General features: G+C 39.9%; 1 protein-coding gene across 2 annotated transcripts in view; it reads left to right on the plus strand.

Annotated features, from left to right (window-relative positions):
• The window catches only part of FRMD3 (FERM domain containing 3), a 319,910-nt gene that overhangs the window by 159,296 nt on the left and 136,174 nt on the right, over positions 1-24,440 (plus strand). For both annotated transcript variants that reach the window (XM_007467447.1, XM_007467446.1), the window contains exon 3: positions 23,408-23,450. In XM_007467447.1, coding sequence (XP_007467509.1) covers positions 23,408-23,450 — 43 coding nt within the window. The remainder of the gene's footprint in view (positions 1-23,407; positions 23,451-24,440) is intronic.

A 24,440-nucleotide genomic window follows, 5' to 3' on the forward strand; every position in this document is an offset into this window, starting at 1 on the left:
AAAAAAAAAAAAAAAAAACCAAACAAACAAAAAACAAAACTTTTTTCCAGTGAAAGTATTTCACAAAAATAGGCAGTCAGCCATAGTTTGCTGACCCTTAGTCTACACAATAGCTGGACACCATTTAAATGCATAAGCCTTTTCATTCCTCTTGACCCTCTCGTTGGGGAGATACTGGATAAAATATTAAGCAAAGTCTTTAGAATTAGAATCAGGGGTATCAATATGAACCCATGTTTTTTAATATACATAGATAAATACAGAAATAAATATAAGGGGTGTGTGTGTGTGTGTGTGTGTGTGTATTAGGGTGGGGGGTTAGTAAGTATACATATATTTCCAAGTCCCACCTGCTGAGATGACTTAGAGGCAATGACACCACTGTAGTAATAAGTACACCTAGCCTTCAGATTGTGGTTTCAAATACCATGCTCTAATAAAAGGAAGAAGGGCTCCTTGCAGAAAAGGCTGATTCTTGGGCTAGGGTAGTGAAATCACAAGGTGAGCTTGGAGCATCTTGTGGCACCAGGAAGTAAAAAATTACTCAAAAAACAAAATGTAGGGCACTAGGAAAGGCACAGAGCTGATGTGAAAGAACTGCCAATGATCCAAACTGGAACAATTGGAGTTCAAAAACAAATGACAGGGGGCTTCCCTGGTGGCATAGTGGATAAGAATCCTCCTGCCAATTCAGGGGACATGGGTTCTAGCCCTGGTCCGGGAAATTCCCAAATGCCACGGAGCAACTAAGCCCATGCCCCACAACTACTAAGCCTGCGCTCTAGAGCCTGTGAGCCACAACTACTGAGCCCGTGTGCCACAACTACTGAAGCCTGTGTGCCTAGAGCCTGTGCTCTGCAACAAGAGAAGCCACTGCAACGAGAAGCCCATGCACTGGCAACGAAGAGTAGCCTTCACTCATTGCAACTAGAGAAAGCCCATGTGCAGCAACAAAGACCCAATGCAGCCAATAATTAATTAATGAATTAAAAAAGATAACAATAGCATTGGATTATAATCCATAGAATGAAATAAATATCAATGAGACTATACTGATATAAATAAATAACTGCATAAATAAATAAAAGGGGGAGAAGAGGCAGCTCTTCCTTGTAGAAGAATTCCAATTAATTATTGTAGGGTGAATGAGAGAAATAGAAATCTACCATTAGAGCACCAAAATAATAATTGTTGTGGGCAAGATCGATCAATGAATGCTGAAATTAATGGGCAACAGTTTGAGGAGAAGCAGGATATTTGCACAGTCTCAAGGAATCCTCTTCCCTCCTGCCCTGAGCCCGGTATTTTTTTAAAATATTTTTTGTTTGTTTGTTTGTTTTATTTTTGGCTGCGTTGGGCCTTCATTGCTGCGCGCGGGCTTTCTCTAGTTGCGGGGAGCAGGGGCTACTCTTTGTTGTGGTGTGAGGGCTTCTCGTTTCAGTGGCTTCTCTTGTTGCAGAGCACAGACTCTAGGCACACGGGCTTCAGTAGTTGTGGCACACGGGCTCAGTAGTTGTGGATCGCAGGCTCTAGAGTGCGGGCTCAGTAGTTGTGGCACATGGGCTTAGTTGCTCTGCAGCATTTGGGATCTTCCTGGACCAGGGCTCGAACCCGTGTCCCCTGCATTGGCAGGTGGATTCTTAACCACTGCACCACGAGGGAAGCCTGAGCCTGGTATTTTTTAATTATTGAAACAAGGGGAAAAAGAATAACTTTATAGTGGAAAGACTTGGCAGACACCACTTTAACCAAGCCATCAGGGTTAATATCAGCAATAAAAAGAAATATCAGTGTCATGGACTCCCCCATACCATGCACTGAGAAGGGCACTCTGTCTCTGTGGTGCCCTTCGCAACAATGTATAACCTCATTCAAATCTGGAGGGAACATCAGACAAAGTAAAGGGAGAGACATTCTCCAAAACAACTTACAATACTCTTCAAAGCTGTTCAGGTCCTGAAGGACAAGAAAAGATTGGGGAACTCTCACAGATTAGAGAGATACATCAACTAAGGTAATATGGAATCCTGGATTAGATGCTGGAACAGAGAAAAGTGTAGTAGTTGGGAAAACTGGTGAATTCCAGATTAAGTCTGTAGTTTAGTTAATAGTATTGGGTTAATATTAGTTTCTTAATTTTGATAATTGCTCATGGCTATATAAGATGCTAATACTAAGGTAGATGAGTTGTTATGCTATTTTTGCAACTTTTCTATATGTCTAAAATTATTTTTTTAACTTACGCCTCTGGGTTGATATGCTTCATTGTTCTTTATATTTTGACTTGGTTTACCTTAATTTTTAGTGTCCAGACTCATGTAGTAGATTAGTGGAAAAAATAAGGGCCGCTCCAAAACAAAACCGTCTTCTCTGATGTATTCACTAAATTGCGTAGAGGGCTGCCTGAATAGTTCTCTTTTCCCCTGCAATATAGCCGTTATAGCCTTTTGATTTTGAAGATACGGTGTGAGTGCAACTTCCACATGGATTGCAAAGTAGTTGCTATACAAAACTGCACGGACTTTGTACTCAGAAAGAGGCTTAGACTTTGTACTCATAAAGATGCCTGGACTTTGTATGCAGAAGGATGCAAATTAAATCCCATCTCTGCTGGTTAGAAAGCTGTGTGATCTTGACCAAGTTATTGAGCTTCTCTGAGTCTTTGTCTTGATTGTTAATACTGATAACAGTACCTACATGTAAGGTTGATATGGGAATTACAGATAAGCTATGTAAATGCTTAACAATGGTATATATGGAGTACATGTTATGTGTTATTTTTATTATTAATTGTTATTATTACTTTTACTATGTATTAGCTAGGTCTAGGTGAGACAATTGCAGGAGGAAATACAGCCATGATTGGCAAGTCTAAAACCTAGAAATGTTCACAATAACTTCTTTTAAAGGCAGGATAGCCGTTATTATGATCTTTGGGGAGACAAGAGGGAGGAAGTAAACCTTGGATAATTATTGGGTTGGCCAAAAAGTTCATTTGGGTTTTTCTGTGGAAAACCCAAAAAAACCCTGAACCCGATTTAAAAAAAGGTCTCAAAGACACAACAATATGCTGACATGAGAGTTTTAAGCAGAGATTAATTGACAAGCATTGGTTTGTTTTTTGTTTTTGTTTTGTTGTGTTTTACCAGCTCATGTACTTTTTCTCAATGGAAAATAAAACAATGAATTATTTGGATAGAAAGCTAATCAAGAAAAAAATCAAGTTAGTTAGAAAGCCTGAAGTGGAACTTACCTCTGCTGTGGGAGTTGGTGGTTTGCCTACAACTCTTCACAATTTGATTTATGGTGCACCATTGTGGAATATTAAATATTTAACACTATTACATTTGGAATACCATATGTTTGACAAGATGTCTCATGCCCCATATGCTGTGAGAGTGGTGAGGACTGAGTCAGTAAATGATGACTATCTTTTGCTATTTTAATAGCAAGGGCCCAGAATTTCCATTATTTTAAAAATTTGATGTAGGATGGGACAGATTGAATACTGGTCAATAAAAGTCCTCTTGAATTTCCACCACATTTATCTTCTGAAGAAGTCATATAATCTTCGTTGCCTAAGATTAGGGAAAAGGTGGGTAGTATCCTCCTCATTTTATTGGGAGAGAGGCTGGGACTACAAGTTTAGAAGACTTGGAAGAAATAATTCCAGAAGAAAAAGATCTTACTTGGCTTGTCCAGATATTTTTTCTTAAATGTAGCATAATCTTTCTACCACTTTTGCTCAGGTGCTAGGGTAACTTCCCTTTGGAAAGATGAAGTTTTGAAATAACTAGTTGGGTTTCATAATTCTACTTTCTATGGCTATGGTTTGAGATGTCCACTGCCCTGGTTTCCCTTCTTTTTCTTCCACACTTCCCTCTTTCCCAAACCCAGCTAGGGAAGTCACCCCCAGTGCCTTAGAACTGAGGAAGTACCCCAACCCTAGCCAGCCAGTGGAGGAATTATACCAGGACTTGGTTTATAGACTTCAGGGAGATTGAACCCAGTGCTTTTGATTCTTAACTTCCCTTATCTCTAAGCATCTGTTTAACCCACTTACATGACTGTCATTGACTTTTCTAACTTAAGGGCTATTCTGACTCATACCCAAAGGCAACAAATTTAGTTTGGAAATCCACATCCCTGGGACAATCTCTGCAAGCACTCTTGTTTTAGGGCATTCTGTGTCATGTGACTGCCAGACATCCTTTCTGATAGGATGACCTGGGAAATCATGGATGCAAGGACATGCTGAACACTAATGCCTCCTCCCTCCAAATACAATTACAGCCCTGAGGTTTTTATGTTGGCAGCCAGAAAGAACAAGTGAGCCTATCAGTGAGTCTTGTTAATAATGGGAAAAGACCTTGCCTATGTTAGAGCAATTTGCTTTTTCTGGAAGCAGCTTTGGGGAGGACATGGAATGGAAAAAAACAGGCCCAGTGATTTGAAGTTTCACTCTGGGGATGGTGCCAGGAAGCTAGACAGCATTATGTCCCACCAGCTGCTCCTGCTTTGAAAGGCTACTTCCTGGGGAAATTGCTTCATAGATGCTTGAAACTAGGAATGAGAGTGGTATCTGAGATCTAGGGCAACCCTGCACTAAAGAGGAGGGCTGTATTGCTGCCTCAAGTCACTGGTCATGAATTTGCTTAATGAGTCCTCTTTTACTTTTGAGTCTCGGGTATTAAATATTAAGAGTACTTGGATGTCTGTTTTGGGAGGGGTATGGGCAAGTAACTTGGCTTTCCAGGAAAAGACTTTGGGTACTCAAGTTACAAGGAACACAGCACTATCATAACAGCTTGAAAATTGGATATATTATGTAGTGGTTCAATTGTGGTCCAAGGTATTAACACTTACAGATTTGGGGAAATTGTCATATTCTTTCAGAAGAAAGCAGAACTTGGTGTTTAACTAAAATTATTGCTCTTCACTGACTCTATCTACACCTGATGTCCTCTCCTGGGAAGGAATGGGATGCCTGATAAAGACAGGTTGCAATCTGGAAGTCACTTAGCCAATTGAGATGTTATAATTTTAGTGGTGGGGAGGAGCAAACTCATGAACTGGTTATCTTGTTCAGGTCAAAAGGCAAACATAAGGAAGAACTTCTGGGAATATGGCAGAGTAGGAAGACCCTGAGCTCACCTTCTTCCATGGGCATACCAAAATTACAACTGTTTACAGGGCAGCTATCTATGAAAACAACCTGAAGACTAGGAGAAAAGATCTTCCACAACTAAAGATACAAAGAAAGAACCATAACATGACAGGTAGGAGGGGTGGAGACACAGTATGGTCACACACCTGGAAGGTGACCCACAAACAGGAGGACAGTCACAATTGCAGAGGTTTTCTCCATGAAGGGAGGACCCTGCGGCCCACATCAGGCTGCCCAGCCTGGGGGTCCTGCACCAGGAAGATGGGCCCCCAGAACACCTGTCTTTGAAGGCAAGCAGGGCTTGCATATGGGAGAGCCAGAGGGATGTAGGAAACAGATTCTGCTCTTAAAGGGTGCACACAAAATCTCATACACTCCAAGTCCCAGTGAAGAGGCAGTCATTTGAAAGGATCCTGGGTCAGACCCCCTTGGTGATCTTGGAGAGCCTCCTGGAGAGGCAGGAGGCAATTGGGACTCCTGCTAGGGACATAGACACTGGCAGCAGCCATTTTGGAGAACTCATTCTATCACAAGGACACTGATAGAATGGTGAGAAATGTAACCAACCTTAGGCAAAATGGAGACAGAGGAATATGTTCCAAATGAAGGGATAAGACAAAACCCCAGAAGAAGAACTAAGCAAAGTAGAGATAAGCAATCTACCTGAAAAAGAGTTCAAGTTAATGATCACAAAGATGATCATAAAGTTGCTCAACAAACTTGAGACAAGAAAAGATAAACACAGTGAGAAATTTAACAGAGTTAGAAAATATAAAGAACCACAAAAAAGCTAAAGAACACAATAACTAAAAAAATAAACTAGAAGGAATTGACAGTAGATTAGATGATACAGGGGAACAGATCAGTGAGCTGGAAGATAAAGTAGTGGAAATCATCCAAGCTGAACAGAAAAAAAAAAAAGAAAAAGAATTTTAAAAAATGAGAATAGTTTAAGAGATCTCTGGGACAGCATCAAGCATATGAATATTTGTATTTTAGGGGTCCCAGATGGATAAGAGAGAAAGAGTCAGAAAATTTATTTGAAGAAAAAATAGCTGAAAATTTCCCTAATGTGGGAAACAAAAAAAGACATTTCGGTCCAGGAATCACGAAGAGCCCCCCAAAATAAACCCAAAGAATTCCACACCAATACACATTATCTTTAACTTTTGCCATTTTAATTATAAAAAGAGAATCTTAAAAGCAGCAAGAGAAAAGCAACTAGTTGTGTACAAGGGAACTCCCATAAGACTATGAGCTGACTTTTTGGCAGAAATTTTGCAGGCCAAAAGGGAGTGGCATGATATATTCAAAGTGCTGAAAGAAAAAAACCTACAGCCAAGAGTGGTCTACCCAGCAAGGTTCTTTATTCAGATTTGAAGAAGAGACAGAGTTTTACAGACAGGCAAAAGCTAAGAGTTCAGCAACACTAAACTGGCATTATGAGAACTGTTAAAGGGACTTTTCTAAGCAGATAAGACCACAACTAGAAATATGAAAGGAGAAATCTCATAAGTAAAGACAAACATGTAGTATAGGTAGTAGATCAATCGCTTTTAAAGCTAGTAGGAAGGTTAAAAGACAAAAGTAGTAAAATCATCTATATCCACAATAAGTAGTTAAGGGATACACAAAACAAAAAGATGTAAAATATGATGTCAAAAACAGTAAACGTGGAGGGAGGAGTAAAAATGCAGGGTTGTTAGAATGCATTCAAACTTTGGAGAGTAGCAACTTTAAAAAACTGTGCGTGTATGTGTGTGTGTGTGTATGTGTGTGTGTGTATCCTCATGGTAACCACAAACCAAAAATCTTTAACAAATACACATGCAAAAAAGAGAAAGGAATCCAAATATCACACTAAATATAGTCCAGCAGTCCCCAACCTTTTTGACACCAGGGACCAGTTTCATGGAAGACAATTTTTCCACTGACGGGGACGTGGGGATGGTTCATGTGGTAATGCGAGCAATGGGGAGCAGCAGATGAAGCTTTGCTTATTTGCCCACCGCTCACCTCCTGCTGTATGGCCCGGTTCCTAACAAGCTGTGGACTGGTACCAGTCCAGGTCCCGTGGGTTGGGGACCCTGGATACAGTTAACAAATCACAAAAGAGCAAAAGAAGAAAGGAACAAAAAATAACTACAAAGACAGCCCCCAAACAATTAACAAAATGGTAATAAGTACATACCTATCAATAATTACTTTAAATGTAAGTGGACTAAATGCTCCAATTGAAGGACACAGTGTGGCTGAATGGATACAAAAATAAGACCAATATATATGCTGTCTACAAGAGACGTTAGATCTAAAGACACACACTCAGACTGAAAGTAAGGATGTGGAAACAAGTATTCCATGCAAATGCAAATGAAAAGAAAGCTGGAGTAGCAAGAGTTATTTTAGACAAAATCGACTTTAAAACAAAGACTGTAAGAAGAGACAGAGACAGATGTTACATAATGATCAAGGGATCAATCCAAGAAGAAGATATAAGAATGGTAAATATATATGTACCCAACAGAGGAGCACCTAAATACATAAAGCAAATATTAACAGACATAAAGAGAGAAATTGACAGTAACACAATAATAGTAGAGGACTTTAAAACCCCACTTACATCAATGGACAGATCATCCAGACAGAAAATCAATAAGGAAACACTGACTACACTGAGGTATCACCTCACACTGGTCAGAATGGCCATCATCAAAAAATCTACGAACAATAAATGCTGGAGAGGGTGTGGAGAAAAGGGAATCCTCTTGCACTGCTGATGGGAATGTAAATTGATACAACCACTATGGAAAACAGTATGGAGGTTCCTTAAAAAACTAAAACTAGAACTACTACATAACCCAGCAATCCCACTACTGGGCATATACCCTGAGAAAACCATAATTCAAAAAGACACATGCGGGCTTCCCTGGTGGCGCAGTGGTTGAGAGTCCACCTGCCGGGGACACGGGTTCGTGCCCCGGTCTGGGAGGATCCCACGTGCCGCGGAGCGGCTGGGCCCGTGAGCCATGGCCGCTGAGCCTGCGCGTCCGGAGCCTGTGCTCCGCAACGGGAGAGGGAGAGGCCACAACAGTGAGAGGCCCGCATACTGCAAAAAAAAAAAAAGACACATGCATCCCAGTATTCATTGCAGCACTATTTACAATAGCAAGGACATGGAAGCAACTTAAATGTTCATTGACAGATGAATGGATAAAGAAGATGTGGCACATATATACAATGGAACATTAGTGAGCCATAAAAAGGAACAAAACTGGGTCATTTATAGAGATCTGGATGGACATAGAGTGTCATACAGAGTGAAGTAAGTCAGAAAGAGAAAAACAAATATCATATATTAATGCATATATGTGGAATCTAGAGAAATGGTACAGATGCACCTATTTGCAGGGCAGGAGTAGAGATGCAGATGTAGAGAACAGACGTGTGGACATGGTGGGGAGGAGGGTGGGATGAACTGGGAGATTGGCACTGACATATATACACTACATGTGTAAAACAGATAGCTAGTGGGAACCTGCTGTATAGCACAGGGAGCTCAGCTTGGTGCTCTGTGGTGACCTAGATAGGGTGGGATGGGGGAGTGGGAGGGAGGTCCAAGAGGGAAGGGATATATGTATACATATGGCTGATTCACTTCATTGTACAGCAGAAACTAACACAACATTGTAAAACAGCTATACCCCAATTTAAAAAAAATAAGGAAACACTGGCCTTAAACAAGACTCGAGACCAATGGACTTAATAGATATATATAGATCATTCCATCCAAAAGGAACTGCATACGCATTTTTTCAAGTGCACATGCAACTTTCTCAAGGATAGATCACATGCTAGGCCACAAAACAAGTCTCAGTAAACTTAAGAAGATGGGAATCATATCAGACACCTTTTCTGACCACAGTGCTATAAGACTAGAAATCAACTACAGGAGAAAAACTGAAAAAAAACACAAAACACAAAACACAAACACATGGAGGCTAAACAATATGCCACTAAACAACCAATGGGGCAGTGAAGAAATTAAAAAGGAAATTTTAAAAATGAGAGAAATGAAAATGGAAAGACAATGATCCAAAGTCTGTGGGACGCAGGAAAAGCAGTTCTAAGAGGGAATTTTATAGCGATATTAACCTGCCTCAGGAAACAGGAAAAATCTCAAGCAATCTAAACTTACATCTAAAGGAACGAGAAAAAGAAAAACAAACAAAACCCAAAGTTAGGAGAAGGAAAGGAATAATAAAGATCAGAGAAAAGGTAAATGAAGTAGAGACTAGAAAGACAATGAAAAAGATCAATGATACTAAGAGCTGGTTCTTTGAAAAGATACACATAATTGATAAACCTTTAGCCAGACTCATCAAGAAAAAAAGAGAAAGGGCCTAAATAAATAAAATCAGAAATAAAGGAAGAGAAGTTACAACTGACATCACAGAAATACAAAGGATCATAAGAGATTTCTAAGAACAATTATGTGCCAACAAAATGGATAACCTAGAAGAAATGGAAAAATTCCTAGAAATGTACAATTTCCAAGACTGAATCAGGAAGAAATAGAAAATATGAACAGACCAATTACTAGTAATGAAATGGAATCAGTAATTTAAAAGAAACCTCCCAACAAATAGAAGTCCGGGACCAGATGGCTTCACAGGTGAATTCTACCAAACATTTAACATTTATCCGTCTCAAACTATTCCAAGAAATTGAGGAGGAAGGAATGCTTCTGAACTTATTCTATGAGGCCAGCATCACCCTGATACCAAAACCAAGACACCACAAAAAAAGAAAATTACAGGCCAGTATCACTGATGAACATAGATGCAAAAATCCTCAACAAAATACTAGCAAACAGAATCCAACAACACATTAAAAGGATCATACACCATGATCAAGTGGGGAATACCCCAGGAATGCAAGGATTCTTCAATATATGCAAATCAATCAATGTGATACACCATATTAACAAATTGATGGAGAAAAACCACATGATAATCTCAACAGATGCACAGAAAGCTTTCGACAAAATTCAACACCCATTTATGATAAAAACTCTCCAGAAAATAGGCATAGAGGGAACCTACCTCACATAATAAAGGCCATATATGACGCATCCAGAGCCAACATCATTCTCAATGGTGAAAAACTGAAACCATTTTCTCCAAGATCAGGAACAAGACAAGGTTGCCCACTCTCACCACTGTTATTCAACATAGTTTTGGAAGTTTTAGCCACAGCAAAGAGAGAAGAAAAAGAAATAAAAGGAATCCAAATCGGAAAAGAAGAAGTAAAACTGTCACTGTTTGCAGATGACATGATACTGTGCAGATGACATGATACTATACATAGAGAAACCTAAAGATGCTACCAGAAAACTGATAGAGCTAATCAATGAATTTGGTAAAGTAGCAGGATACAAAATTAATGCACAGAAATCTCTTGCATTCCTATACACCAATGATGAAAAATCTGAAAGAGAAATTAAGGAAACACTCGGATTTACCACTGCAACAAAAAGAATAAAATGCCTAGGAATAAACCTACCTAAGGAGACAAAAGACCTGTATGCAGAAAACTATAAGACACTGATGACAGAAATTAAAGATGATACAAACAGATGGAGAGATAGACCATGTTCTTGGATTGGAAGAATCAACATTGTGAAAATGACTATACTACCCAAAGCAATTTGCAGATTCAGTGCAATCCCAACAAACTACCAATGGCATTTTTCACAGAACTAGAAAAAAAAATTTCACAATTTGTATGGAAACACAAAAGACCCCGAATAGCCAAAGCAATCTTGAGGGGAAAAAAATGGAGCTGGAGGAATCAGAATCCCTGACTTCAGGCTATACTACAAAGCTACAGTAATCAAGACAGTATGGTACTGGCGTAAAAACAGAAATATAGATCAATGGAACAGGATAGAAAGCCCAGAGATAAACCCACGCACATATGGTCTCCTTATCTTTGATAAAGGAGACAAGATTATACAATGGAGAAAAGACAGCCTCTTCAATAAGTGGTGCTGGGAAAACTGGACAGCTACATGTAAAGGAATGAAATTAGAACACTTCCTAACACCATACACAAAAATAAGCTCAAAACGGATTAAAGACCTAAATGTAAGGCCAGACACTATAAAACTCATAGAGGAAAACATAGGCAGAACACTCTTTGACATAAATCACAGCAAGATCCTTTTTGACCCACCTCCTAGAGAAATGAAAATAAAAACAGAAATAAACAAATGGGAGCTAATGAAACTTAAAAGCTTTTGCTCAGCAAAGGAAACCATAAACAAGACCAAAAGACAACCCTCAGAATGGGAGAAAATATTTGCAAATGAAGCAACTGACAAAGGAATAATCTCCAAAATATACAAGCAGCTCATGTACCTCAATATCAAAAACACAGAGAGGGCTTCCCTGGTGGCACAGTGGTTGGGAGTCTGCCTGCCGATGCAGGGGACGTGGGTTAGTGCCCCGGTCCGGGAAGATCCCATATGCCATGGAGTGGCTGGGCCCGTGAGCCATGGCCTCTGAGCCTGTGTGTCTGGAGCCTGTGCTCCGCAACGGGAGAGGCCACAACAGTGAGAGGCCCACGTACTGCAAAAAAACAAAAACAGAAAAACAAAAACATTTTCTTAATTTTTTGTTTGTTTGTTTTTTGTGTGTTATTTGTGTGAAAAGTATTACAAACCTATTGCAGTACAGTACTGTATAGCCGATTGTGCTGGTTGAGAACCTAGGCTAACTTTGTTGGACTTATGAACAAATTGGACTTATGAACATGCTTGGAATGGAACTCGTTCATATGTAGGGGACTTACTGTACATAGAAAATCCCAAATTCACCACCAAAAAACTATTAGAACTAGTAAATGAATTCCATAAAGTTGGAGGATACAAAATTAGCATACAGAAATCTGTTGTGTTACTATATACTAACAACAAACTATCAGAAAGAGAAATTAAGAAAACAGCCCCATTTACAATTGCATCAAAAAGAATAAAATACCCAGGAATAAATCTAACTATGGAGGTAAAAAGCCTGTACTCAGAAAACTATAAGACATTGATAAAAGAAATTGAAGGCAACACAAACAAATGGAAAGTTATACTGTTCTCATGGATTGGAAGAATTAACATTGTTAAAATGATCATTCTGCCCAAGGCAATCTACAGATTCAATGCAATCCCTATCAAAATACCAATTACATTTTACACAGAACTATAACAAATAATTCTAAAATTTGTATGGAATCAAAAGACCCTGAATAGCCGAAACAATCTTGAGAAAGAACAAAGCTGGAGGTATCATGCTCCCTGATTTCAAACTATGTTATAAACCTATAATAATCAAAACAGTATGGTACTGGCATGGAAACAGACCCAAAGATCAATGGAACAGAATAGAGATCCCAGAAATAAACCCACACTTAGATGGTCAATTAATCTATAACAAAGGAGGCAGGGATACACAATGGGGAAAAGAGAGCCTCTTCAATAAATGGTGATGAGAAAATTGGACAGCTACACAAAAGAATCAGACTGTCCTACTTTCTCACACCATACACAAAAATGAACTCAAAATGGATTAAGGACTTAAATGTAAGACCTGAAACCATAAAACCCCTAGAAGTAAAAACAGGCAGTATGCACTTTGGCATCAATCTTAGTAATATCTTTTGGATAAGTCTCCTCAGGCAAGGGAAACAAGGACAAAAATAAACAAAAGGGATTGTATTAAACTAAAAAACTTTTGCACAGTGAAGTATACTCTCAACAAAATGAAAAGGCAGCCTATGGAATTGGAGAAGAAGTTTGCAAAGATATATCAGATAAGGGGATAATATCCAAGATATACAAAGAACTCATACAACTCAACATCAGAAAAACAAACAACCAGATGAAAACATGGGCAGAGGACCTGAATAGACATTTTTCCAAGGGAGACATACAGATGGCCAACAGACACATGAAAAGCTGCTCAACATCACTAATTATCAGGGAAATGCAAATTGAAACCAGAATGAAGCATCACCTCACATCTGTCAAAATAACAGTAACCAAAAAGACAACAAATACGAAGTGTCAGTGAGAAAATGGAGAAGAAGGAACGCTTGTGCACTGTTGTGGGAATGTATATTGGTGCAGCCACTATGGAAAACCCTATAGAGTTTCCTCAAAAAGTTAAAAGTGAGACTGCCATATGATTCAGCAATTTCACTTGTGGGTATTTACCCAGAGAAAACAAAAACACTAATTTGAAAAGATATATGCACTCCAGTGTTCATTTCAGCACTGTTTACAATAGCCAAGATGTGAAAGCAACCTAAGTGTCCATCGATAGATGAATGGATAAAGAAGATGTGATTATATGTATAAATATAAAAAAATATTAAAAAATGAAACCTTGCCATTTGCAGCAATATGGATGGGTCTAGAAGGTATTATGCTAAGTGAAATTAGTCAGAGGAAGACAAATAGTACTTGATCTCACTTATTTGTAGAGTCTAAAAAGCAAAACAAAACAAAAACAGACTCACAGATACAGAGAATAAACTAGTGGTTGCCAGAGGCGAGAATGGTGGGGAATGAGTGAAATAACTGAGGGAGATTAAGAAGTACAAACTTCTAATTATAAAATAAATAAATTATGGGGATATAATGTACATCATGGGGGATATAGTCAATAATGTTGTCATAAGTTTGTATGGTGACATAGGGTAACCAGACTTATCATGGTGATATTTTTTAATGTATAAAATTATTGAACCACTATGTTGTACACTTGAAACTTTTTTTTTAATTTTTGGCCGCACCCTGTGACATGTGGGACCTTAGTTCCCTGACCAGGGATCGAACCCACACCCCCTGCATTGGAAGGCGGAGTCTTAGCCACTGGACCTCTGGGGAAGTCCCGAAACTTTTTTAAAAAGGCAGACAAAAGAATAAGTAAGGCTGGGAAATGCCATTTTATCTCTGTTTGAGTTAGAAAAAATGGGAAGATATCTAATGTAGGACAGTCTTTCTCCTTTGTGGTGGGAACCTCCTGGGTTTGGTTCAGATGAAGGTAGAAATTAATTAGAGAGGTAAGGTTTAAGTGCCATCATTATAAAGAGAAGCACTCACTGGAGGCTTCCAGCAGGGAAGAACATCAGAGCTGAATGGAGACGAGCAGGTTTGGAAGTTTCAATATAACTTTAAAGACAATTTTTAAGTCCAGCTGGGAAGAGGCTGGAATGTAAGTATGAGTATAGTGTATCACTTGGAGAAACAAAACCAGTAGAAATTAGGAAATGACAGTATGAAGCAGACCTATTTCTTTTTCATTCATGCTCCAGCAGATATCTTTCAGAGTTCACTTGTAATTGTGTGTTATGGAGGTAATGATGATGAGTGTCTTAGGCAGCTTGGGCTGCTACAAGAAAACATCGTAGACTAGGTGCTTAAACAGGATATTTATTTCTCACAGTTCTAGAGTCTGGATAGTCCAAGAGCAAGGTGCTGATGGATTTGGTTCCTGGCAAAAATTGTCTTTTAAGCTTGCAGATGGCTGCCTCCTCCCTGTGTCCTCACATGGCGGGGTGGTGGGTGGGAGGAGCTCAAGAGAGAGTTCTGGTCTTTCTTTGTCATCTTATGAGGACACTAATCCCATCGTGTGGGTCATACTCTCGTGACTTCTTTTTAAACCTTATTACTTCCCAAAGGCCTTACCTTCAGGACTATCATATTGGGGTTAGGGCTTCAACATGTGAATTTGTGGTACAGGGGCCCATTCAGTCCATACAAGGAGGAAGAGTTCTAGTTATCTATTGCTGTGTAACAAGTCTCCCCAAAACTTAGTGGCTTCAAACAACACAATTTTATTATATTTCAGGATTTTGTGGGTTAGGAATTTGAGCAGGGCTCAGCTGTGTGATTCTTCAGCTCTGCATGGGGTTGACTGGGCTCACTCAGCTGGTGGCTGGTCTGGTCTGAGGGTGTCCAAGACATCTTTATTCATATGACTGGTACCTCGATGGGGATGACTGGAAGGTGGGGCTTGGGGGCCCCTTCCCTCTGCATGTGTTTTTGGGGCCTCTCTACATGGCCTTTCCAGCAGAGTGTTTGGACTTCTTACATGGGTTCCAAGCACAAGTAGAACCATTTACCAGATAAACTGTACAAAGAGAGTGGGTTGATAAGTTTTGGACATGTTGAGTTGGGATGACTGTGAGATGTTGAGGTAGAGAGGTTTAGGGCATAGTTGAAAGTATTGATCTGAAGCTTACTGAAAAAGTTTTAGGTCACGGATGGAGATTTTTGGAGCCCATGGGGTCCTTACTACTTTAAAGCCCTGAGAAATAGATTGCAGTGCTGAGGGAGAGAGTATAAACTGAGAGGAGAATCTGAAAGCTGAAGTACATCTATATTTTAAAGGATGGTCCAGAAGGAGAAACCTGCAGTGGAGACTGACCAGGAACATACAGAGCAGAAAGAACAGAACAAGGAGGGAGAGACATTCTGGAAGCATGGGTAGTTACAGAATTAATGAAAAGGAGTGAGCTGCAGTTTCAAATATCAAGAAGAGGGAAGATCAGAGGACATTACTGCTCAAGTGCTAAGAGCACTGACACCAGGAAGATGGGGTCAAATCCTGTCCCTGCCATTTGCTGTTTGTATGACTTTGACCTTAACCTGTGCCTCAATTTCTTTATCTGTAAAATGGGGATACTAAAAGTATCTACGCCATAGGTGGTTGTTTAAATGCATTACTCCATATTATCAACATATATAACTTATCTTTTTACTATTCCGTGCTTTAAACAGTTTGAAAAAATCCATGGGTCTGGCGACTAGGAAACCTTTGACTTTAGAAAACTGGCTGATAGTGTTGTTAAATTTATATGACATGACAGCAGATGTTACACAGTGGTAAATTCCATTGTAACAAGCATGAAGGAATCCCATAATTTCCCTTATGATTGCATTTTGGTATTTTACTGTACTTTAAGATACACAGCAACAAATACTTTTTACAAACTCTATTGTATTTCAGACCACTACTAGCTTTTTCTTTAAGTGTGCATTATGGATTTCTTGGATGTAGAGCAGAGGTTGGCACACAAGGGTCAGGATGGCCCTCATCTGTTTTTCTAAATAAAGTTTTTGGAACACAGCTACCTCTATTCATTTCTGTGTTGTCTGTGGCTGCTTTTATGTTCCAATGGCAGAGCTGAGTAGGCCTGACAGAGACCATATGGATCACAAAGCTTAAAATAATTACAATCTGGTCCTTTATGAAAAAAAAAAAAGGTGCTTATGCTTTCCTGTTCCCTGCAGTGTTTCTTCTCCTCGCAGTTACTTCTATTTTGCTCATCCTTAAGAACCTAGAAAGCAAAAGCAGTTGCAGCTGAAGGAGTAAAAACTACAGTAACAAAGCCATGGAGGTTTTCTTATGTAGATTGACTTACGAACGGACAATAACTTTGAGTATACCTGATCTGCAGATATTTTTGTTGCTGTAGATTTTATTGAAACTGGAGTGGAAACCATTGTTCCTGGGAGTGAAATAACTAGGGCCTAGGCTAACTTTATTATCCAGAACACTGTTAAGGCTGCATTCATTTCGGTGGCGTTCTTTTTTCCCCAGCAAAGGCTGAAGGGCCTAGAAATGGCATAAATTGGCTAGCTAATGCAGGGACTGAGTTACTTTGGGGCTTTGTCCAGGTGAGATGTGAGAATCAGGCCATCTTTTCAGGGCTATGATGGGAACTGGTCAGATTCTGGATCTGGTTACTATTGAGGGGAAAAACAATCTCCTGTTTGGGAAGGTACATTCATTCTTGTTTAAAGCCCCATTGGCTATTTAACACATTTCTTTAGTCTACCTATTACTTTGGTGTAGGGAACCAAGGGTTTTGAGAAAGATAACAGAGGGGTGTGTAATTTATTCTGTAATCATAGGCTGGATCAATTTCAACAGAATCCCAGCATTGAGGATAACTGTTATATTGTTTACTTTGGGGAGCTTTTTTTTTTTTTTAAATCTCAGCAGCTACCAAGTTGAAAATCAATCTACTTAGTCATAAATCACTAACTCACACCCACACTCTTTTTCCCCAGACAAGCCAAAATTAGAAAGTATGAAAGAAGTGCATCATTTCTGTGATGGGGTAGAGAAAAATGATCTCTTAGGGCTAAATGCAGCAGCAAAATTAAAAAGAAAAACATTTGTTGGCAATGTTCTCATGCTTCACTCCATAGTATGTGGAATGTGAGAGCTAAAGAAATCTTAGGGGCTTTGGAATCTGCTACCCCCAACCCACAAGATCACAGAGAAGGAAATCAGGGCCTAGAGGATTTAGGTACCTGTCAACTTTTCACCTCTTTTGTGTAGCTATCTTCTACTCTTCCTCTTTTTCTTCAAGCTCCTGTCAATCAAAATATATTTGTTCTAAGAAATGACTTGAATTGTAGTCAGGCTAGGTCGTCAATATTGAAAACACTACTAAATTGGGACCCCTTACAGGGAATGTGCAAGTTACCAGGGCTCAAGCCTAAGGTGAAAGGAATAAACGTTGAATAGAAGAATTTTAAATACCATGGAGGGCAGTTTTTGGTGGAGAGTTAGGGAGGCTGTCTTAGGTTCAGTTCCTAGAAAGCAGAACCTGAGATAAAAATTCCAGTTTTATTAGGAAATGCTCCCAAGAGAAGATTTTAGGAGAGTGGGGGATTGGACATGGAAGAGAAGGAGGGTGTGCAAGTGTGCCATGTTGGGCAGAGTCAAGTAGAAAGTAACTTAGGCCCAGTCCCACAGAGGAGCTCAGGAAGAGTGTAGGTCATGCCTTAGAGATGTCCCAGCTAAGGGAACAGAGGTATTTATCCTCCCACATCTGTCAGTTATTAGTTAAGAGCTGACTTCCTGTGGGATTGCGGTGGGGGTAGGTGGCAAGGTTCATTCTCTACCTCGAAATGGATTCCAGTAACCCGAGAGCAGCCTTCTAAAAAAAAAGTCAGACAAAAGGGAAAGGGGATCTGGGCTGAGCCTTCACACACCCTCCTGCAGACACCTTCCTGATACTTTCAAATCATGCTAAGGATGCATCCTCTGGTTCATCTTTCTCCCAAAGCTCAGTAAGTAGAATCAATGATTGGGTATTAGCTTCCTTAGTCTTTGCGATTTTTATGCTAAATAAGAGTTGAGGAAATGAAAGTTTCAGCCACAAATTCAGATATTTGGTTGGCAGGTTTTCCTTTCTTCCTCTCTCTGGGAATATCAGTTTTCAGCAAGGAAACAGACTTAAAAAGATATCATATATTCCAAGTAGCAATTGAAGGGGAAAATAGCAATGTGATAGATGTTCTAAGCCTTATATCTAATTACCAAGCACACCACATCATGGTTGTTATTTTCTCATGAGCGTGTAATCCATCTGTACAGACAGTCTCAGCAGGAGTTGTTGGTGTAGTCCAGACTCAACTTCATTGCCCAACTCTTAACTCTAAAAGGAAGAATGAAAGAAGGAAGGAGAATTATATGTTCATGTAGAGCAGAAGGCAGGTGGGGTGGGGAGGGAGAGAGGAAGAGAACGACAAATGTGGGCTCACCACCATGGCACCAACTTAGGAGTCTCAGTGAACGGGAGGAAGATGGGAGCAGCTGGTGTTTATTGAGCCTTCACTGTGATCCAAGCTCTGTTCTAAGGGCTTCTAAATGAATTAACCCATTTAAACCTCACGATGATGCTGTGAGGAAACAGAGGAACTTGATGGAGGTCACACCACTCACTAGTAAGTGGCAGAGCTGGCATCTGAATCCACGCCTGGCTGGCTCCTGAGTCAGATGGCACTGTCAACCCTGGGTGCTTGACTGGCTTTGGCATCTGCCTGTTATATATGAAATTCTTCCTCTTGAGTCTAAATTACATGAAATCCACTTTTATTCTCTGGATAGAGCTTAGGTTTTTCTTTTCAATTGATTTTTAAATATTTATGTAATGCATGAATACATGTAAAAATTTAAGTTAAAATATCACAGATAAAATGGAAGTCATGGTTTTCTTTGACCAACACCACTAAATTCCTGTTCTCTCCCAGTTACCCACCTCACTGGATCAATTTAGTATCATTTTAGATGTTTGAAAATACATTTAGATGCTTGTTATGTATTCTTTGAAAATATATGGTAGTGTTTTGTACTTTCTACTTTTTAAAAGAAAACACATTAAGGGACTTCCCTGGTGGTCTGGTGGGTAAGTCACTGTGTTGCCAATGCAGGGGGCCCAGGTTCGATCCCTGGTCAGGGAACTAGATCCCGCATGCATGCTGCAACTCAGAGTCTGCATGCCGCAACTAAGAAGCCCACATGCCACAACTATGAAGTCCGCATGCTGCAACTAAATATCCTGCATGCCGCAACTAAGACCCGGCACAGCCAAAATTAATTAATTAATTTTTAAAAAATAAATAAAACAATAAGATGCTATTTAAAAAAAAGAAGACACATTAATTGTATGATACCATAGTTCAGAGGTTCTCAAACTTTCTTGGTTTATGGCTCTTTCAGTATCTTAGTAATTATTTCATGGTGCCCTAGGTCAAAAGGATATTTAACAGTTCCATCTAATAAGAGTTAGATCCGAACAACTTAGTATTTATGTCCTAACATAGCCATTATGGCCTTAGTAGCCATTTAAAACATTACACACATGAAAATAGTATTTTCAGTTTATTCTTAACCATAATTACTTACTCACAGGCAGTATGTGCTTATTGGACACTCCATGGCTCTCAAATCCTGGGATCAGATCAGATGCTACCACACTCATTGCCTGTTCCACACCTATTTTTGCATGGTACGCGTTTTCAATCACAGCAACCACTGGAAACCCAACTTTGCAAAACGAATGACATCAAAAGAATTATAATATGTTCTAATATTGGAACTGTGGACCTCCTTGAGCTCATAGTTTGCACGGTGTCCCGCACATGTCTAGTATGGCTGCACTTCCCTGGGATGCTTCAGTGCACAATTTGGGAACTAACTCTGGCCACAGTTATTAATTTTGCAGTTCACTTTTTTCATCCCAAACTGTGCCTTAGGGATTCAACCATATTACATATAAAGATCTACCTCCTATAAAACACTGCTGCAAAATTACCCAGAATTTATTTACCCATTTTATTTACCCATCTTCCTGATTATGGCCATTAGTGTTATTTCTAATATTTTGTAATTTTGTATAATATTGCAGTGAAAATTCTGGTTTTTTCCTTTGTTCACATGGCCAAATTAGAGAATAAAGGAATTGCTAGGCCATAGGCCAGTCAGGTTTTTAAATTTTAGTACATACTAATAAATCGAGCTCTTTGAAGAAATGATTTTCTGTAATCCCTTGAAACATGATTACTGCTGGCTTATTTTTCTTAGGACTCTATACCCTATGACTATCCCATTGGGGAAGAATAGCTGTCTTGGAAATGTATATAGTGAGTGATTATATTGTAGGCAAAGGTAATTGAGAGGCAAGGGCAGAATATGAATAGGCTGAGAGGAAGAGGAAGGTTGGAGCCGATCAGAAACTGCAGGGGTATTTTGTAGGACAATGAGAAGGCCAGTTCATTTAAAGTAAATAATTTATGTAGGGCACAGATGGCAAATACCTTGCGGCATGCCTTAAATGTTTCCTCCCCCTCGGTGGGAGACATACTCAATCCATCATGGCACAGCAGACGTAACCAATCCATCACCGCACTCATTCTCCCTAAGCCTTCGCACAGTCTTGGAGTTTTCCTCACAGCTCTGGGAGATTACCACCAACTAACTAGTGTGGGCACACAAAATGAAACCTACCTGTCATTCCCGGAGGCAGTGAGAAGGTGGGGAGGTAGGCTGAAGTTAGGCAGAGAAGGGCTAAGGAGTTTAGAGAATGCCAAACAAGGAGAATTTGGAAAACATTTATATTTCAGACTTTATTAGCAAAATGACTGGTGATCCTCCTTTGTGAAACAGTAGCAATGGTTATTGATCTCAGGCTGCTGTTATTTGTTTTCATGCCTTAGTTCTAAATTATCCTATTTATTTATTTCTAGAAAAGTAATTTAATCCCCAGAGGCCCCTCTTATTATTCTCTTCCATGTGTCCCATATATTGAAAGACGCGGTCTGCCAATTAAACTGTACTTAGTAAGTAACAACAACAGCAACAGCAAACAAGCATTCGTTATTTTTCACGTGCCAGGCACTGTTTAAGCAACCTTACGTTTATTAACTTTTTATTAGCTGTTAAAATCGTCACCACAACTTTACAAGGTAGGTACTATTACTATTCCCACTTTATAGTTGTGAAATTGAGACAGAAATTAAACATTCTGCACAAGGTTATATAGCTAGTAAGTGGTATAATCAGATTATATGCCTTTCTCACTGTTCAATTTTAACTGTGTAAAGTCCAAGCATAATTTCTGATTAGAAGGAGATAACCAAAAGTACAATGGTACCAAGGGCCAAGAGGATGGGGGGAATGGGAGTTATTGTTTAATAGGTATAGAGTTTAAATATTACAAGATGAAAAGAGTTCTGGAGATGGATGTTGGTGATGGTAGCACACCGTTATGAATGTATTTAATATCACTGAACTATACACTTAAAAATGGTTAGAATGGTGACTTTTATGTTATGTGTATTTTACCACAATAAAAAAATCAGGGGAAAAAGGAGATAATCAGGGTTCCCATCATAAGTTGGTATAATTTTGGCCAGAAGCAAAGAAATTTGCTATATTAGTTTGCTTGTGCTACATGTCAAGGGTAAATGCATGGTTTCCTGGCAGATTCTTCATTTAGAAGAGTTAGATTTATTTTAAATAGCTAAAAGACCCCCATTCTTGTTTAAAGACTTGCAAAGATCTGAAACCCAAGATTGGAAACTACTGATTGGGCACTCAATTCTCCAGCTCCTGGGGAGGTAGGGAGTGTTCAGCAAGGAGAATAATACATTTTAGAGTGAACTGATCTGTTGGGAGGCCACGTGCCTGAGGTTAAGGGCCTGTGCTCTGGAATCCCACTGAGCTCTAGCTTCACCACTTCTTCCCTTTGCCATTTCCTTGCGAAGTTCTTTAACATCCTGAGCCCAAGATTTCTCATCTGTAAATAGGGTGGTAGTGATAGCTCATGGAAACTCTTGGAAAGCCTGGCACTTAGTGAGCGCTTAACAATGCTAGCTCCTGTTAAACTTTATGGCTACGCATTTACATCAAACAATAGGGATAATACAGAACCTTGAGGCTTACTGGATGCCACAGATGAGATAGAGTGAGGTGTAAGTGGTCAACTGATGGTAAGTTTCCTCCTCTTCTTTCGTCTCCAGTAATCAGCAGGGAGTGGGTGCCCCGTAAGTGAGGGGTCCCGGACATCTGGATGGATACCCATTGGCACCTCTCTTATCATCTTTATAAACTTCTGGTGTATAAAGTGATGCTTCCTGACGTTCCTTAAGCAGCTTCAGGGGCATCATGGTTAGTGATATCAGAGGCTGCCCTGATCTCGGCATGTCAAAGTGACCTTTACTCATGGTGTGGAGAGAGCTAGGCGCTGGGGCCAGCGTTGTGTCTGCTTCAGATACCTGTCAGTAACACAGTTCTGAGCTATTCAGGACTTTGGGCTTCTTTGTTTTGTGTTGGAGCTGATTTTGCTTCTTGATGACCTCAGGCCTCTGAAATAAGATATTTAAAATAATATGTTCCTCCCTAGTGTGAAGGAAGAATTGCCTCTGTGTGTGACAGAGCTAATGCTGGCTTGGCCCACTGTTAACCTGAAAGGATGCTGCTGGACTGTGACTTGTAGAGGTCACGGATGTCAAAGTCTTTAGCCATCTGTGGTTTGCCCAGAGCAGTGGAGCTCAAAGAATCACCTAGGAGCCAACTAGAGCCACTGGAATATCCAATTTAAGTGCATGTTTTCTCCCTTGTCCTTCTCTCCTAGCAACTGTATGACTCAAATACTACTTAGAAAGTATTAATTCTCTGTAATTTATACCCTTGCCTGTGGTATTATTATTGCCAATTGTTCATGCTGATCTTTAGAAGGTGGAGGAACCCTGAGGAATATGTATGGGGAACTGAGGCTGTACTTTGGAAAAAGAATATCTTTATTAAATTCGTTTTAGTTATTAAGTATGCATCACATGGTCCAGCCGTTTGACCCACAATCTCTCTCTTTTTTTCTCCCCAGCACTGGCTTGAACCTAACAAGTCCATCTCCAAGCAAATGAAATGTAAGTGTCAATCTGTGCGTTCACTTTTGCTATGAAATGTCCAAAGATAGACTCTACTTCTTTACAAAGTTTCTCCTGCCAGGGAGGAAATGGATGGAGTTGAAGATTTGAGGGTTGGGGGCTTCTGCCTCCCAGGAAGAGCTGTGTAACTTCTCTCTTATTTGTTGGCCTCGGTCCTCCCTGCAGTCACTATTCCTATAGCTGCCTGTGTCTCTCACCCTCCCCACCATCTTACCCTCGTATTTCATATTCGAACAGGGGTATTGGTGCCTGGTTCCCTTTGATTGTTGGGGTTGCTAGTAAATGGTTCAGGGTGGGAGGTCGTCTTGGGGGGGCAATGAGAGAGGCAGGTGTATTTTGAAACTATGATCTTGCTGCTAACTTTACTGAAGATTGTAGTATTCTTTCCCATCCCTCAACCTCCCCAGTATATTTTTCTGGGTAATAGTTTTCAAGCTCTGGTGTTCTGAACTGCCTTTTTTCCCCCCATGAGCTCTTGGAAGAGTTGGCTAGGGAAACATCTCTCTAGAATATAGAATATCTGGTCATGCACCTGGGGCATTGTGAGGAGGGTGTTGACTGATGGTTCTGGGTGGCATGACGTTTTGTCCTAGTCACCCGTGCCAGGCTGTAGTCAACCTGTTTTTATTTATGGTTTAGAGGAGAGCTTCTGAAATGCACCTCAGAAATTCACTGCCTGCCCTGAAATCCATTTATCCCTTCATGTCAACGTTCCCAGGGCTCTGAAATATAGGCGATAAATCAGTTTCTCATCAGAGATCAGGTTAGCGCATATTATGTCACCTGTCATCATTCAAGGGATTCTTTTCTTTTTCAAATATGAAGAAATTATTCGGGGCAAGGTTTTTAAGTGGGAGAAGGAAGAAACTGAACATGGATGGCAAACTAGTAACCAACATACCTATTCCTTAACTCTCTTCTTTTTCCCTCCCTCCCTCTCCCTTTTTCTCTCTGTCCTCCCTCATACCT

The sequence above is a fragment of the Lipotes vexillifer genome, unplaced genomic scaffold (genome assembly GCF_000442215.2).
Source record: "Lipotes vexillifer unplaced genomic scaffold, Lipotes_vexillifer_v1.1 scaffold917, whole genome shotgun sequence".
NCBI classification, from domain to species: domain Eukaryota; kingdom Metazoa; phylum Chordata; class Mammalia; order Artiodactyla; family Lipotidae; genus Lipotes; species Lipotes vexillifer.